This window comes from Elgaria multicarinata, chromosome 16 (assembly GCF_023053635.1).
Source record: "Elgaria multicarinata webbii isolate HBS135686 ecotype San Diego chromosome 16, rElgMul1.1.pri, whole genome shotgun sequence".
Lineage (NCBI taxonomy): Eukaryota > Metazoa > Chordata > Lepidosauria > Squamata > Anguidae > Elgaria > Elgaria multicarinata.
This window is the reverse complement of record NC_086186.1, coordinates 23,687,016-23,703,032: the sequence shown is the minus strand read 5'-3', so window position 1 is coordinate 23,703,032 and position 16,017 is coordinate 23,687,016. Positions and strand designations below refer to the sequence as shown.

At 46.1% G+C, this 16,017-nt stretch overlaps 1 protein-coding gene across 1 annotated transcript in view; it reads right to left on the bottom strand.

Annotated features, from left to right (window-relative positions):
- The window catches only part of LOC134409442 (protein FAM169B-like), a 77,918-nt gene that overhangs the window by 10,226 nt on the left and 51,675 nt on the right, over window positions 1–16,017 (bottom strand). The window contains exons 5-7 of the mRNA XM_063142165.1: window positions 15,653–15,827; window positions 4,513–4,695; window positions 371–499 (exon numbers count right to left, since the gene is read on the bottom strand). Coding sequence (XP_062998235.1) covers window positions 371–499; window positions 4,513–4,695; window positions 15,653–15,827 — 487 coding nt within the window. The remainder of the gene's footprint in view (window positions 1–370; window positions 500–4,512; window positions 4,696–15,652; window positions 15,828–16,017) is intronic.

The window sequence follows — 16,017 nt, the reverse complement described above, 5'->3', positions numbered from 1 at the left end:
CCCGACTCCCAGTCTGACACTTTAGCCACTGCACCACACTGGGTACATCCACACTGAGGTTTTCCAGAGTGCCGGCTTTGTCATTCACCTCTGCGTGGTTTTATCCTGGTTGTGCTTTTGATACTGTATTTTGTATTTGTGTTTTTAACCTGTTGGTAGTTTTATTATGGTTTTAATTTTTGTGAACTGCCCAGAGAGCTTTGGCTGTTGGGCGGTATAGAAATGTAATAAATAAATAAATAAAACAGCCCCTGATTTCCTGGAGCTAATGCTACTCTTAAACACCAGCCAGAGGACCTTCCTCCATTTTCGTTTGACTGTTAAGTTTACAGTGAACAGACACGACAGTCCTTGATGCTCTTCAACTCACTTTTTGGAAGATTTTGTTCCAGCTGAATCTTTAGCCAGATACTAACACGCTGGCTCCAGTCCCCTGGTGGCATAACCTCCCACAGTCGAGACTGCTCTTCAGGGTGGGTCTCCAAGAATCTTTGACAAACTAAATACAAAAGGCAAGCAATGCAAGGTGAAACCATGTAGAAATTCAATCCAGAATGCCTACTTTCTTAAGATTCCCTCTAGTAACTATTAGTATTATTACTTATCTATAAAGCATCTCACCTCACACTAAGCACTGTAAAAATTAAAAACAATCCCATATATTAAAGGCTAGTGTGTTTAAACCCACTGTGTCCACAACACAGTTTGCAAAATGTAAGAGGTTGGTTGTGAGACTTGAAACACTTTAAATAAGGTGTGGATAATCCATCCACTGTTACAATCCTCCTAACTGCTGTTGCATCCTAGCTAGTGATGCAGTTAGGTCATTTAAGTTCTGAACTCAGTGGTTTTACATGGGGGTGAGTGTATGACTTCACTTCCTTCAAAATATTATAAGCCAGCCTTGCTGTGTTTATGGTCCCTCTTGCTTATTCTGCTGAATGCAGCCCTTGACCTCTGCCCCAAAGTTTTGCCCTCATAGAATCATAGAATAGTAGAGTTGGAAGGGGCCTATAAGGCCATCGAGTACAACCCTCTGCTCAATGCAGGAATCCATCTTAAAGCATCCCTGACAGATGGCTGTCCAGCTGCCTCTGGGATGCCTCTAGTGTGGGAGAGCCCACAATCTCCCTAGGCAATTAGTTCCATTGTCATACTGCTCTAACAGTCAGGAAGTTTTTCTTGATGTCCAGCCAGAATCTGACTTTCTGCAACTTGAGCCCATTATTGTTTGTCCTACACTCTGGGATGATCGAGAAGAGATCCTGGCCCTCCTCTGTGTGACAACCTTTCAAGTCCTTGAAGAGTGCTATCATGTCTCCCTTCAGTCTTCCTTTCTTAAGGCTAAACAAGCCCAGTTCTTTCAGTCTCCCCTTATAGGGCTTTGTTTCCTGATCCTTGATCATCCTCGTTGCCCGAATGGTACTGATCTTCGCATGGGGCAGTTGCTAGGCGAAGATCCTAAAGACATTTCAAAATTGCATCTACGATTGCACATCAAGTAAATTAAGGAGATTCTGCCTTCTCTGGGAAGAGCAAAATAGCAAGTTAGGGTCAAGAGATAGCAAAGTCAGTCAGGTCCTGGACATGGATTTACCACTTTATTTATGTAATGGGTGCCTTACACAACAAGCTGAACATTTTTATTTTATGTGGATTAGTGTATTTGTGGCAGCCTGGAAGAATATGGAGTGGTGAAGATTAGTCTGGGACTTCTAAAGTTGCTTGCATAACAATTTGCTCTATAACAACATTTGGAAACCGGTGAAGAACCCTGTCGAAAAAAGAAGAAGCTGATTTATGTCTTCCGTTTAACACTGAGTTTTTCTTTACAACAGTGTCTGGGGCCTTTAAAAAAAAAATTAACGGTTTGTCTAAGTAGACACTGCACAGCTGTTTATAATGAGAAGTCGCTCAAGAAGCTTGGCCTCACATTACATTGATTTCAACAAGGACCAGTTAAGAAAGATTGTCCTGGTTTGATTAAAGATAACGCCATCGAAATTAAAGCCCAGGAACAACCAACACCAGCTTATTTGTGTATTTATTTCACACTTAAACATGCACGAAGAGCCTCCGGTCATCCACGTTTCATTGCAAGATTCCTCCCTTTCAGTTTGTGCCAAGTGGCACATTTCAGAAGCTGGGTCCACTGGCCATGGCCAGCTGAAATACTCTGAAAGACGGCTCCTTAGACTCTTTTGCACCAGAAAATTAATGTTTTGGATAGGACATAAATACACACGGCATGATGCATAATCTACTTTGCTGTGGCAGCCTTGAAGGGAATGTAATTCAAGCATAAATGTTAAGTAAGGGTCAAGTACTAGATAAGGAAACACAGAGCCTCTGTGTTTTTATCGCTTAGCCTTAGAGAAATTGTGGAATGTCCCTCCCAAGGAAGGTAGATTCCATTTGCACTTGGAAAAACAGAACTACGCCTGAAATGTTGTGTTAAGAAGGATACACTGGACATAACACTGGCCTCGTCTCTCTACGCCACTAAAGGCCTTTCGCACATTACGCAGGAACAAACCCAGTTCCTAAATTGAATTAATTCCGTCCCCCCTCTTAATTTTCCCCCTCCCCACGCCATTTTCCTTTCGTGTCGTGCCTTGTTACGTTGTTAGCTTGCGAGTACAGACTGTCTTGTTTTTATGGGCTGTCTGCAAGCCTTTTTGGCTGAAGAACAGGATAAAAACACTTCAAATAAATAAATAAATAAATAAAGGTGACTGGGTAATAATGCTTAACAAATAAGCCATCCCCAATCTGCTGCCCCCGTCTTTTTAGCCACACATAAGTTACATAAATATTTATGGGCACTCAGGTTAGTAAACATGTTTCTGGGGTAGCATCTTTTGTGGATTTATTGACAAGTCTGCGTCAATCGTAGACTCAACAGGGAGCCACGGGTAACTCAGCTCTCTGGCAACTATCACATTCACATGGTTGCATTTTAAGGTATCAGGGCCAGCCCTACCATTAAGGCAGGGGGAGGCAGACACCTCAGGCAGCAGATGTTGGTAGGTGACAGCAAGGTGTTATAGGAGAGAGCAAGAACAATGGATTGTGTAGTCTTCCCTGTATTCCCCTAAAGTAGCATGCTGCTTTCACATGCGGTGGAAGATGATGTCCCATTGCCAGCGTTGAAGAAAGATTCAATTGCCTGTCCAGTCAGTTTCTGTACATGGAATGGGAGAGGGCGCCATCTTGTTTTTTGCCTCAGGCAGCAAAGTGTCTTGGGCTGGCCCTGTAAGGTATACAGCTAAAGCAGCCTTCCCTCACCTTGGGCCTTCTCGATGGCTGGGGATGATAGGAGTTGCAGTTGAATGCATCTGGAGGACCTAAGGTTCGGGTAGACCGACCTACAGAATACCATTTGTGAGGACGTTCATTATCTCACATCTGAAGCTACCTGCTAAGTTGACTTATAGAATCATAGAATAGTAATGTTGGAAGAGGCCCAAAAGGCCATCGAGTCCAACCCCCTGCTCAATGCAGGAATCCACTCTAAAGCATACTTGACAGAGGGTTGTCCAGCTGCCTCTTGAAGGCCTCTAGTGTGGGAGAGCCCACAACCTCCCTAGGTAACTAGTTCCATTGTCGTACTGCTCTAACAGTCAGGGAACTTCTCCATGCTAGTTCCCACCACATCTACTGACCTGCTCACTATGCTTGCCCCACCACATCTGCTCATTAGTTGAAGGTGCTGAGCAACAGCATTGATCCCCCTTCCTTCTAAAGCTCCTAAAACTGCAAAAGGGAAGCATAGCTACCTGTGGCAGTCAACAGCAGTGAGGGTACTCAGCCTCTGGTACGCAGCATTCCCTGAAGTGCTGGTGACCCAATGAAAATGCTGCATTTGCACTTGGCTAGCCCTAACCAAGTTCGTACAGCCAAAGTTGGCTGCACCAATGCCTTTTAAGAACCGAAGAGGCTGCCTTTTTCTGTTCCAGGACCATTGCTCTATCTAGCTCAATATTATCTACACTGACTGGCAGTTGCTCTCCAGGGTTGCTCTCCGGGGTTTCAGGCAGGATTCTTTTGTAGCCCTACCTGGAGATGCAAGGGGTTGAACATGAGACTTTCTGCATGCAAAGCATGCTCTCTACCATTGCCCATAAAATGTTCATGATCTTTTAAACCAGGGAGTCAAAGTGCTTTCAGCCACAGGGCCGATTCAATTTTGGAGAAGATCTTGTAGGGGAGGGGTTTTTGCATTCCAGTGGTGGGGCCGAAAGCAAAATGGTTGGGGCCAAAATACCCCAAATGCCAGTCTATTTAGTTTAAAGCTCTTACTGCCAGAAACTAAGCCTCAGGAAAGACATTTTAGCCTTTTAGAATGGGAAGAAAAGCATGCGAAACCATCATCAAACCATCAGTGGTTGGGGAAAAGGGCAGAACCATTTGGGGAAATCTGGAGGGGTGGACTGGGACACCAGGTGAGTTGTGGGCCAGATGTTCGACACCCCTATTTTAAACTTTCTGTTTCTAAAACAAGTCCTTTACCTCGGTACATGTCAGCAGAAACAGGACAGCTGAGTCCCACGGCATCCTCTGTGGCAAAGTTCCGACAAAAATCATGAAGCATTTTCATTCCAAGTCCACGTCTTCTGAACTTTTTCCGGACAAACATTGTATCCAAAACTGGGAGCGAGTAGCATTGGCCGGTGTGTCCATCACACAAGCTTCCTGGAAGCAGAAACACAAAATTGCCTGTAATTATGCTGAATTCTAAACAGAGCTCATGAATGAGTTTATTAAAAGCGGTATGAAGTGGTAGACAGGAGGCTGGCTTTGGGAACTGGCGGTCCTGGGTTTAAATAAGACCCCTCAACTGTGTTGATCTTTGGATATCTTACCAGTTGGGGTGGTTGGGGTGGGAATTAAGTGAGATAGAACGTTGTATGTTGAACCGTGCTGTAGAAAGTATTCCGCCAATACAAACCACTCCAGAAACAGTCATGGGAGTCAATGCTGGTTACAGGTTTTGCAGGGCCCTTGGGCAAGAATGGTACCCAGAATGGGAGGCCCGCCCTCAGTGAGTCAACCTTCCTACCAGCATTGTCACCAGCTCTTCCTCTTCTTCCCCATCACTGCTGCTTCTGCTTGCCAGGCAGAGAGCCAAGGAGCCAATAGGCAGCGGCATCTTCTGCTCTTCCACCGAACCACTGTTGTCTGGGCCAGAGCGAGAGGCAGCCGAACAAACACCGTGGGCCCGTTCAAACAACACTTCGGGCTCTGTGGTTAGCGGAACTGTGGTTCTCTGGGGTTAGCACTAACCACAAGCCGTGCTGCCGCACGCAACACTTTAAGCCACGGTTAGAGCCGCTAACCCTGCTGCAGATGGTCCAAGTGCGGTTAGCGAGTGAGCAGGGTTTAGAAAAACGCGTCGCCCAAGACACCTTAAACCCTGCTGCTTAACTAAAAGCATTAACCAGCAGGTTTTAAGGTGTCTTATGAAGAGGCCCATTGAAATGGTGAGGAGGAGGAAGAGCAAGTCCCCTGGGGAGGGGCTCTTGCCAGAAGGCCCCCTGCTGGGGTGTGGGCCATCAGCAGCTGTCCAACCATGCCTGGCACCACCCCTGAAGCGAGTAGGGGGGGATCCACACGTCACTCCCAGAGCGCTTCTATGCAATCCCAGTGCACCCCGAAAACGATAGTCTGACTTCCCTGTAAAAGAAATGAGGAAGAGTCGTCCATGCCGCCACCGACGACGACGAGGAGGAGAGCTCTCCCCCGGCGAGGAGAGCTCGGCAAAAGAAGGAAGGGTGAAGAGCTTCTTCCGCTCTTCATCCCTCCTTCTTTTGCCGAGCTCTCCTCGCCAGCGGAGAGCTCTCCTCAGCGGCAGCGGCAGCATGGACGGCTCTTCCTCGTTTCTTTTACAGGGAAGTCAGACTATCGTTTTCGGGGTGCACTGGGATCGCACAGAAGCGCTCTGGGAGCGACGTGCGGATCCCCCCTAGGTCCATCCTTTTACAAATCCAGAAGGCTGACATTTAAAAAATAGCCAAAGCAAGTAACCATCAGTGGTCCCCCTTAATCAGCAAGAGGCGGAGGGTGAGCCAACCAGGAGCACACCCAAGAGTCCTCTGCCAGATGAGTGATGCAAACGAGCCAAGACACATGGTGAGTTCTTCTTTTAAAAAGCCTCCTTCCAAATCGCAGTGATGTAATGAATGGCACCCCTTCTGTTCTCCATAGTTACACAGGCCGAGTGAAGACTCGGGCAAAGTAAAGACCATGCGGTCACTGTTGTAGTGAAGCCAGGACTCACAGGAACACAGCGGCAGATCAGCGGATTAACCTCCAGAACCCAGCATCTGCCCCCATTTGCCACTCGCTGGAGCAAACCCTATCCAGGCTATTATAACTCTCACGTTTAATCGTGAGGAACTACAGCTGAGAAGTGCAAGAAAGGAAGAGTCCCTGGTTGATCTGGAATGTGAAATCAAAACGTATGCATCTAAAACTCTGGTTTTCAAGTTATTTAATCTGTTCTTTCGAATTGCATCTGCACAATCTTCAGTTGCATCTGAGCAATAAGCCCAGGCAAGAAGTGGCAGGGGGCAGCACAGGTGTGCCAACTTTATCTGCCTCTTTGCCCGCCAGGCGGATGAAACTCTGCCCACCCGGCAGGTGCAGGAGCAGAGAACACAAACAGCGAGAATAGTGCCAGGGTGCAGTAAACAGTTTCATTGATGAAAAGCCCGACGCGTTTCGGCCTCTTCCTTTATTGCTAGGCCTTCTTCGAAGGATTCTAATAATACAGCACAGATGGTCTTGTGCTGCAACTCTGGCGACTGTTTATGGCACATGACAAGCTGTTGTAAAAAAAAATCTCTGCAGACATTATTACAACCCTCTAAAGAAGGCCTAACAAAAAAGAGGCTTTTCATCAATCAAACTGTTTATGGCATCCTGAGATGGTTCTCTCTTGGTGTTTGCCTTGGATGCTCACCTGCCTTGCACCGCAGAAGTGGAGAAAACCACTTCAGAAGACACTCCCGTTACTTGTTCCCTTACTCCTGAGTAAAATGACAAGTGGGGGGGCGTGCGCGTTGTTCCAGGCATGTTCCTGCCCCACCCAGTCTCTACTGAAAGTCCAGATGGGGCAGTGGGAGAACATAAGGAAGGAAAGGAAAGGAACCTCTCGTGCAAGCACTGAGTCATTACTGACCCTTGGAGGGACACCAGCTTTCGCTGATGTTTTCTTGGCAGGCCTTATCGCGGGGTGGTTTGCCGTTGCCTTCCCCGGCCGTGATTACCTTTCCCCCAGCTAACTGGGTACTCATTTTACCGCCCTCGGGAGGATGGAAGGCTGAGTTGACCCGAGCCAGCTGCCTGAAACCAGCTTCCGCTGGGATCGAACTCAGGCCATGGGGAGAGTTTCAGCTGCAGAAACTGCTGCTTTACCACTCTGCGCCACACGAGGCTCATGGGAGAACATAAATGCTGCTGGAAAAAAGGTGCTCCATGCACTTTTGAGAGGCAGAATTCAACCCTCCTCAATTTAGCCCCCAAACAGGAAACACCAGCAGGGGGGAGGGGATCCACTTGCCACGCTCGCCAGAGGACAGTGCACACTCGCCATGGCGAATGCATGTCTTGAGGCCTAGCACCAACAAACGGGAAAAGATCAATATTGCTCTATTAAGTACATCACAGCAACATTTTGCCTGCAATGTACTTAATCTAGCAATATCGGATTTCTTTTAATGGTGTGCTTGGAAGATATGATATGCATCCTTCTGCTAGAAAATAGACTGGTCGTTCTCCTGCCTGCTACTTTGGGAAGATGCTTTCCACTCGCGTAGCCGGAATTGACCCTTTCAATCCCATTAAAAGACCCACACAGCCGATGACCCTCCGAGACCACTCAGTTTCATAGCCACGTACCCTCCTGATTTTGCCACACCCTGCAAAACAAGGGCGGGGGTGTGTGTGAAATGGCTGAAAGAACACAAAACATAGCTTGTGAATTCTGTTGTGCTTGTGGGTCTCACGTGGGCTCTTATTTGACGGAGAGGGCCCTGTGGTCTCAGAGAAGCATGTTCTTGTTTCTTTCCCTGATCTCACAGGCAGGTTAACTGGTCACTGGCAACTGTGTTCTCGCTCAGCGCCCAGCCATGAATAACGTCTCCTCTTCTCTGTTTCATTTACGAGGGCAGTCCAGTTTTTCAAACGTCCAAGAATCCCGCTGTGTAAAGGTACCCATTGGGTAGGACACACTGCCCTCCGATTACTCACAAGATTGGAGTCTACAGACACGGCTAAGAAAAGCATTAGGGCCCCGTGTGAGCCAAAAAACCCAGCGCATCCTGGACTGGCTGGCAGCCCAACTGAGATGTCAGATTCTGGCAGTAGGATACCATTCATTTTGGGAAGCTAACAGGGTTTTTGCTACAATGTCCGCAACAGCCTTAAAAGGGGATTGTGCAATTATTTATTTTATTTATATCCCACATTTCTACCAGGAAACGGCCCTCTAGGCAGCTCACAACAATCAAAGGCAACATTTAAAATGAAAACATAATTAAAACAATCCTAAACGAATGCATTTGTTTAAATGTAAACAATTCAAACGCGCAACAATAGAAGAATGAAAACAGCACTCAATCCAAAAAACCAGCTTACATGCCAAAGGCCTGCTTGGATAAAAATGCCTTTGCCTGTCGGTGGAAGGACGGCAGAGAGGGAACCAACCTAGCCTCCCCAGGCAGGGAGTTTCAAAGCCAGGAAGCAGCTGCAGAAAAGGCCCTCTCCTCATCTCCCTATCAAACGCACCTCTAACGGTGGGGGTACCATGGCGAGGGATTCCCCTGATGGCCTTTAAACCCGGGCAGGCTCATGTAGGAGAAGGTGATCTTTCAGAATGGCCTCTTCAATATATCATTATTGCATGGAGCTTCTTACCATTCTGCCTGCTCGCTTGATATAACTTCGTGAAAACGTGAAATGAGGAAAGCTAAAGGGCCAACATATACCCTGTTCAGATGACACGCTAAGGCACGGGGGTTAAGCATTTTGAGCTAAACTAGGGTAAAAAGGTGGATCATATGGAAAGGAGGACAGGGCTCCTGTATCTTTAACAGTTGTGTAGAAAAGGGAATTTCAGCCGGTGTCGTTTGAATGCATGCAGCACCTGGTGAAAACCCCCTGTTCATCACAACAGTTAAAGCTGCAGGAGCCCTGCCCTCCTTTCCACAACATTATACATTTACCAGTTACAAAAGAGGGCAAGGCTCCTGCAGCTTTAACTGTTGTGATGAAGAAGGAATTTCACCCGGTGCTGCATGCATACAAATGACACCTGCTGAAATTCCCTTTTCTATACAACTGTTACAGATACAGGAGCCCTGTCCTCCTTTCCATATGGTCAGCCTAGCTAAACATTATGGCTTAGTGTGTCATGTGAACCATTCCTAACCATGGTGGCTACAGAACCACCGCTTAAATATGCTCACGAACCATTTGCTGCAAAAGGCTTAGTGGACCAACCATGGCTTAGCGTGTCATCTGAACAGGCACACTGATAGCTAAACGTTCTGTCATAGTGGAATGGGCGCAATTAAACCCCTGATAATCTGGCTTTAGAAAGACAGGGGTGTGTGGTCTAACAAACTCATGAACAGTACACTCTTTTCTAGCAAATTACTATGCAACTCTCTAATAACCAAGTTTCTTAGCTTAAATATAGCAATCCAAGTTCAAGCCTTGTCAACCAGAAGAAACCAATTGGAAACATAGCAAATGCAGGCAGACAATCCCTTTGCAAAACCACAAAAACAAAATACACACACACACACAACTGGCAAGTCAACTGAACATTTGACTGCCAGATCATTAACCCTTGCATATGAGAGGCAGTGTGGTGTAGTGGTTAGAGTCTTGGACCAGGACACAGATTCTAGACCCCATTTGACCATGGAGCTCACTGGATGACTTTAGGCTATTCACTGACTTTCAGCCTAACCTACTTTGCAGGGTTGTTGTTGTGAGGATAAAATGGAAAGGAGGAGGACCACGTAAGCCACCTTGGATTCCTTCCAAGAGGGAAAAAATGGTGGGATAAAAATATAATAAAAAAATAAAAGTAGGATTCAAAAGGCATTTAACACAAATGCACTTTGAGAGTAAATCAAAAATATGTTCACCATATTTGACCGGCTTGAGGCTTACACCATCATGTATTATTTTTTTAAAAGTGTTAATTATTAAATTTATTTATTTATTTATTTATTTAATTACATTTATATACCGCCCCACAGCCGAAGCTCTCTGGGCGGTTTACAACAATAAAAATAGTAAACATTAAAAGTATACAAAAATTTAAAAAACATAAAAACAGTATAAAAACAACAGTATCCATTTAAAAACAACAATTCTGGGGTCCATTAAAAACAAACCTAACGTTGTTAAATGCTGTTAAAATGCCTGGGAGAAGCAAATAATAATAATTGCTTTAACTGCATTGAGCAGGAGGGTTGGTCTCGATGGCCTCACCGGCCCGTCTAACTCTACTCTTCTATGAAATTCTATTCTGTGGTTCTAATATTAGTACAGGGCAGAAGCACACTCCTTCCACACGCATTCTTATCACGCGGGGGGCATTTCACTAGTCATAGTAGTAATGCCTTGTTCCATTAGGGGTTTCCCCCCACCCGCCCCGTGCAGTCAGTGAATGCATGAGGGGGAAGCAGAATCATGCCCACTGGCCACTCACAGCCACTAGCCATGTGCTCAGCATTGGTGAGAAAGGACCGTATGCGTAGGAGGTTCTGCCTCACAGTGAGGAAGCCGGAGCGTCCCAGGAAGAAGACCTTCACATGTGGGGCCTTCTCTCGCTAATGCAGAAGATGCAGCTACCAGTGGCACATCAGCATCAGAGGCAGGGGAACGTGGGTGGGAGGGTGCTGTTGCACTGTGTCCTGCTTGTGGGTCACTGAACGACAGCTGGTTGGCCCCTGTGTGAACAGTGGTCCCTTGGTCTGATCCAGCAGGGTTCTTCTTAGGTTCTTATGTTTTTATCAGGGGTCAGAGCCACGGGGCCCAATGCAATCTTGCTCCCACGTCTCACGCATTCCCTGAACGGGTGGAGGGGGTTGTTGCATGAAGACCCCCTATTGTTTCTTTGGTATAAACATGGAGCATTATGGGTGAAGGAAAAGACAAGGGAAGTAAACGCATGTCATTGGAGAAGGAAGCCTTTATGCAGTCTGCCTCTCTCAGAGCCTTTAATCTGTTTGGTTAGGTCACACATGCTAAATGACTAACCTGTGAGCCAGCAGGATGGTAAACAGCAATTACAAGGGCAGAGAAAGGAGACAGCCATTAACGCTCTCAAACATCCAAAAAACCCAGGAGAAGCCCAACCCCATCCCGCCCCACATCTAAAAGACCCAAACCAAACAAAATTGCACATTCCAGCCCGTTCCCTGATTAACAAGCTGGCTTGGCAGACGTCTGTCCAGAGAGACCTTCTGCAGACAGAGCCCTTGTGTAACAGCAGAAAATGTTTCTGCTGAATGGTGCCCAAAGTCAACCCATTGTGTGATTTGTGTATATACACAAAAACACGCCTACACAAAATCCAAGAAAGAGAGCAAAATCTCTAGGTTCAAATAAAATTCAACGAAGGCAGGGCCTGCAGTATGTGTTCAGTTCATTCTGTTGTATTCCAAGCTTTGTAGCTAGGGCAAAAGAAAATGTGTGCATTAAGAATCTGTCTTGACATCATCTTTGCCCTGGGGTGGTTTTGAATCCATGCTGCTTCAGTTATGTGATGCAGCCACAGATTCGAAGCCACCGCGGGACAAAGAGGGGAAGATGCGTGGCTGAAAAGTCGGGGACTTATCCTGACTTTTCCACCCAGTGCGAGGTCACCTTGGCTCTTCCATTGGTCTGTCCTCACTAGGAATCACTCCGAGGGCATTCCCAGATGGAAGGCAGCCTCCTATTGGTCGCTGGAAGCTGAGCCCAGCAAGCCTAAGAGCCACTGGAAAGCCCGTGATGCCTCCTGTCGTGTACTATAGCGGCTCCAGCTTTCTGTGGGAGACGAATAAGGCAAAGGGCTAGGCAATTTACAAAGCTTTATTGCAAGCAATAAACACTTCTGTAACACAAACTAGGCACCTTCTGTGAAACTCCCCCTTAGGCAAAAACTATGCAAACTAAGCAAGACAATTGTCCGTTCAAAGAAAAGAAAAGGCTTTTCAAATATCTATAACTTCAAGGTGGTTGATGTGTGGGCGATTTCTCATGTAATCTGTCCGCCTGTCTCTTTGCCGCTAACCTCGCTGAACGTTTCAGTTTCCGGAGATTCCTAGCATCTAGTAAGGTTTCTGAATGCACTCCCGGAAGTTGACTCTCTGTCCACTGATGGCATAGAATTTCGCCTTGAAGAGATAGACTCTGGAGGGGGCAGATTACCAGCTGAAGCCTCTCCCGTGTGAACCTCCTCCCCCAGTGGCTCAGCGTCTTCTGAGTCTGAATCTGTTTCTGATTGATTACCTGAATCACCTGCTCCCAATACAGGAGCAGTAGGGCTATACATGACACCTCCCTTCGTAAGGACAACTTGCGACCACCACACATCTGCGATAGCGCGGGGTTTGGCAGTGGAGCGGTGCCAACCCAGCGTCGTGAAGACAGTCCCAAGGATACATTGGAATACGATGGGAGTCACCTAGGCAATGCCTGTACCTTAAGGCAGAGCGTTTTATACTTCCCTGATAAAATATCCCCAACCTTGCCCTTTTCGTAAAAAATACAGTGATTCCTCAAACTCCCTGAACTTCATAATCCTATATGCTAAGAGAAAATTCATTCTCTGAGTGGCTGTTCTTAGGCAGTCAAAATAATACATGGTGGAAGGATCAGGAGGGTCATGGGGACGCCCAAGGTTTGCAGAAATAAATAAATAAATAAATCCTTTAGGGGGTCGGGGAAATGAGGAGGGTTCGGGGCTGGACAAAAACAGCTTAAGGCAAGTGTCGGCAAACCTGTCAGGTCGTGGGCATATTTGGCAATATGAGACTGACTTGGGCACCAGCACAAAATGGCTGCCATCGGAGGCATGGCAAAGAACAAGTAACCTGTCCAGATGACTTGAATGCAAGGCAGACAGACAGAGCCTGAGCCCCAACGCACTAAGCAACTCATTTGAACCTACAGTTTTTGGTGCCAACAGAAACCTATTTCACAACAATCCCAACTGCCAGAGGAAAAAATGTGTTGATTTTTTAAAAGTGGGAGGAGTAATGCACCTTAGGGGCACCACAGAATGCTGTATGTTGGGGCAAGGGGTGAGGGGAGATGGGAAAATGTGGGCACCTGGGGGAGAATGGAATAGAATATCCTGAAAGAGGACATAGTTGATTGTGTGGAGACCTGAACAGGAGCTCTCCACTCAGTAGGAGTTCCAGGTCCCCCTTGTTTTGATGTACTACTGAGGGGCTTTTAGGGTTAAGCGGCTTCTCCGAATTCACCCCACTGAAACTTCACTGGTAACACCTCAGAATCTGAAATGGTTCCAGATTATCTATGTAACTGGCTGCATCCAATTCAGCCAACATTAAAAAACGATAGCTCCAGTTGTGAAAAACGTAAGCAAGTCCTTGAAAAAAAGAAAAAGAAATAAGGATATTTGTATTTAAGCAAGCTCTAACTGTTATGGTAACAGTTTAGGGATGCTTTTTGCCATCTAACCCCCATGATTTAGAACACATGATATTTTCTATATTTCTGGCCAACTTGGTTTGACATCTCTAAGTGATCATGGTTACAAACAATTAAACAGACCTTTGTACAAGATATCCATGCCAAATGCACACATTCCTTTGCCTAAAATGGGGAGTGACTACATGACCAGCGTTGATCATTTATTTGTATTTCTATATAGATTTAGTTCATTAGTAGAAGCAATTCTGTTTTTCTGGGCAAGCCCTTTCAAGGCAGCACACAATAAAAAATTTAAGAATGCAATACGGTGAAATCACGTTATAGTATTGCTACGGTTATGTCGATCACTTCCCAAGTTCCCCAAGCAGACGAAAAATGCCAGGGGAAAAGCGCTACCCAAGTTTGATTTCCTTTGGAGGAAAAAGCTCTTGAGAGTCAAGGCATTTTGTTTTGTAATACTTGCTTTACTTACAAAGATACTAGCCCAAATAAGATCCTCAGAGAGAGATAGTTGTATCCACACGGTGCTTCCAGCTCACTGTTCTCTCGTCCCCTACTTCACTCTGTCCCATGACAAAACTGCATGATACACACACCTTACATCAACTTCTACTATTAACTGGGGGAGATGGGAACCATCTTCCCCAAACTCTGATTGCTGTCATAGAAACATAAATTTTTAGACTTGAAAGAGACCTTGGAGTTCATTTTCATCCAACTCCTGTTCAATGCAGGATCGACAATGCAGAATACAGCTACAGCCTCCCTGTCAGATGCTGTCCACCCTCGGCTTCAATTTCTCCAGCAAAGGTATTTAAAGCACACAATTTTTATTTATTTATTTATTTATTTGCTATATTTATATCCCACCTTTCCTCCTCCTCCTCCTCCTCTTCATTTTATCCTCCAAAGAATCCTATGAGATCGGTTAGGCTGGGAGTCAGAGACTGGCCCAAAGTCACCCAGGAGCTGTCTAAACACGGGGAAAGCCCCGTCGTGGTTGTGGATCTGCGCCCCGTCGGGTACGCAGCCACTGTGGGGCTTCCCCGTGATACTGCGATTTGATAAAGTTGAGGATTTGCCTCGACTTTTTCAAAGGGAGCGATAGCAACACGATGCTTCCGCCATGTAAGATCGCTCTGTGGGCAATCCAGGGGTGGAGCCTGCTGGAAGGCTACCAGCAATTGGCCACCTTCTACCAGGAAGAGGGCGGGGGCAGCTCCGGGACGCAGATGGGTGCCAAGAAACCCTGCACACCCTCCTCAGTGTTGGGTGATCCCAACGACGCCTCGGGAGAGGGAAAACACCACCACCCTCCTCAACCCCACGCCAACCTGGCATCGTGAAGACAGCCTCCCAGTGAGTTTCATGGCCAAGTGTAGACTAGATCTTGGTTCTCCTGATTCCCAGCCCAACACTCTAACCACTACACCACATTTCAGTATCAAGAATCCATGTCTTAATAATTAGCTCACATAGACAGGCCACCCAGTAGGCACAATATCACCTATTAAAAAAATGGGGAAAGCACCACAATAAATGGTCTTAAAATACAGAGTGGGAAGGGGTATTGCACTTTCATCTTGAATATATACAAGAGCAAGCCTTTCCAATTGTAGAGACTAGCTGTGTTTGGACAATCGTATCTCGGCTTATTAAACTGTTCTCTTCACAGCATGCAGCCATCAAATCCAGAAGTCTCCACTTAACCTTAGTTTCCCATCTCATCCAAACTGGCAAGTTGTGGTTACAGAGTTTGTAAGAAGCCAGGATTTAAAACCATAGTTTGATTCCTGTGTGCTGTGAAAGGAGGAGAAAAGGGGCAAAAGACTTGTGCGCACCTCAGCTTGTTAAATCGGGATATGATCATCCATACAGGGCCACTACCTTCTGTCCCTTATGAAACGGTGCCCCTCGTTGTGGTAAACATGCTTACCGATGGGAAAGTATGCTAAAAAAATGGTACCTTTTGCTTTGACAGTGTAGAAAGCAACAGCGTCTCCATTCCTCCAGAATATTTTGGCACACTCCTTCTTGGAATGCGGCACAAAGAGTACATCGTGAGTCAAATTTCTCTCTAGCATTCCAAAAATAATGCAGTTAAGCATAAAGAGGACAGTTCTTTCTGCAAATGTCTGGACCTTACAAGACAAATTGAGGGAGGGGGGAGGAGAGAGAGAGAGAGAATAAGAGAAATGAGACATTCTGACATCCAATAAAGAATTGTGTGGTTTTTTTTAAAAAAAGCAATTTATATGCGATGCAAATATCTCATTTGCCCCAAACACGTGCAATTTGCACAGGAGATATTTCCAGCAGACAACGCTTTGC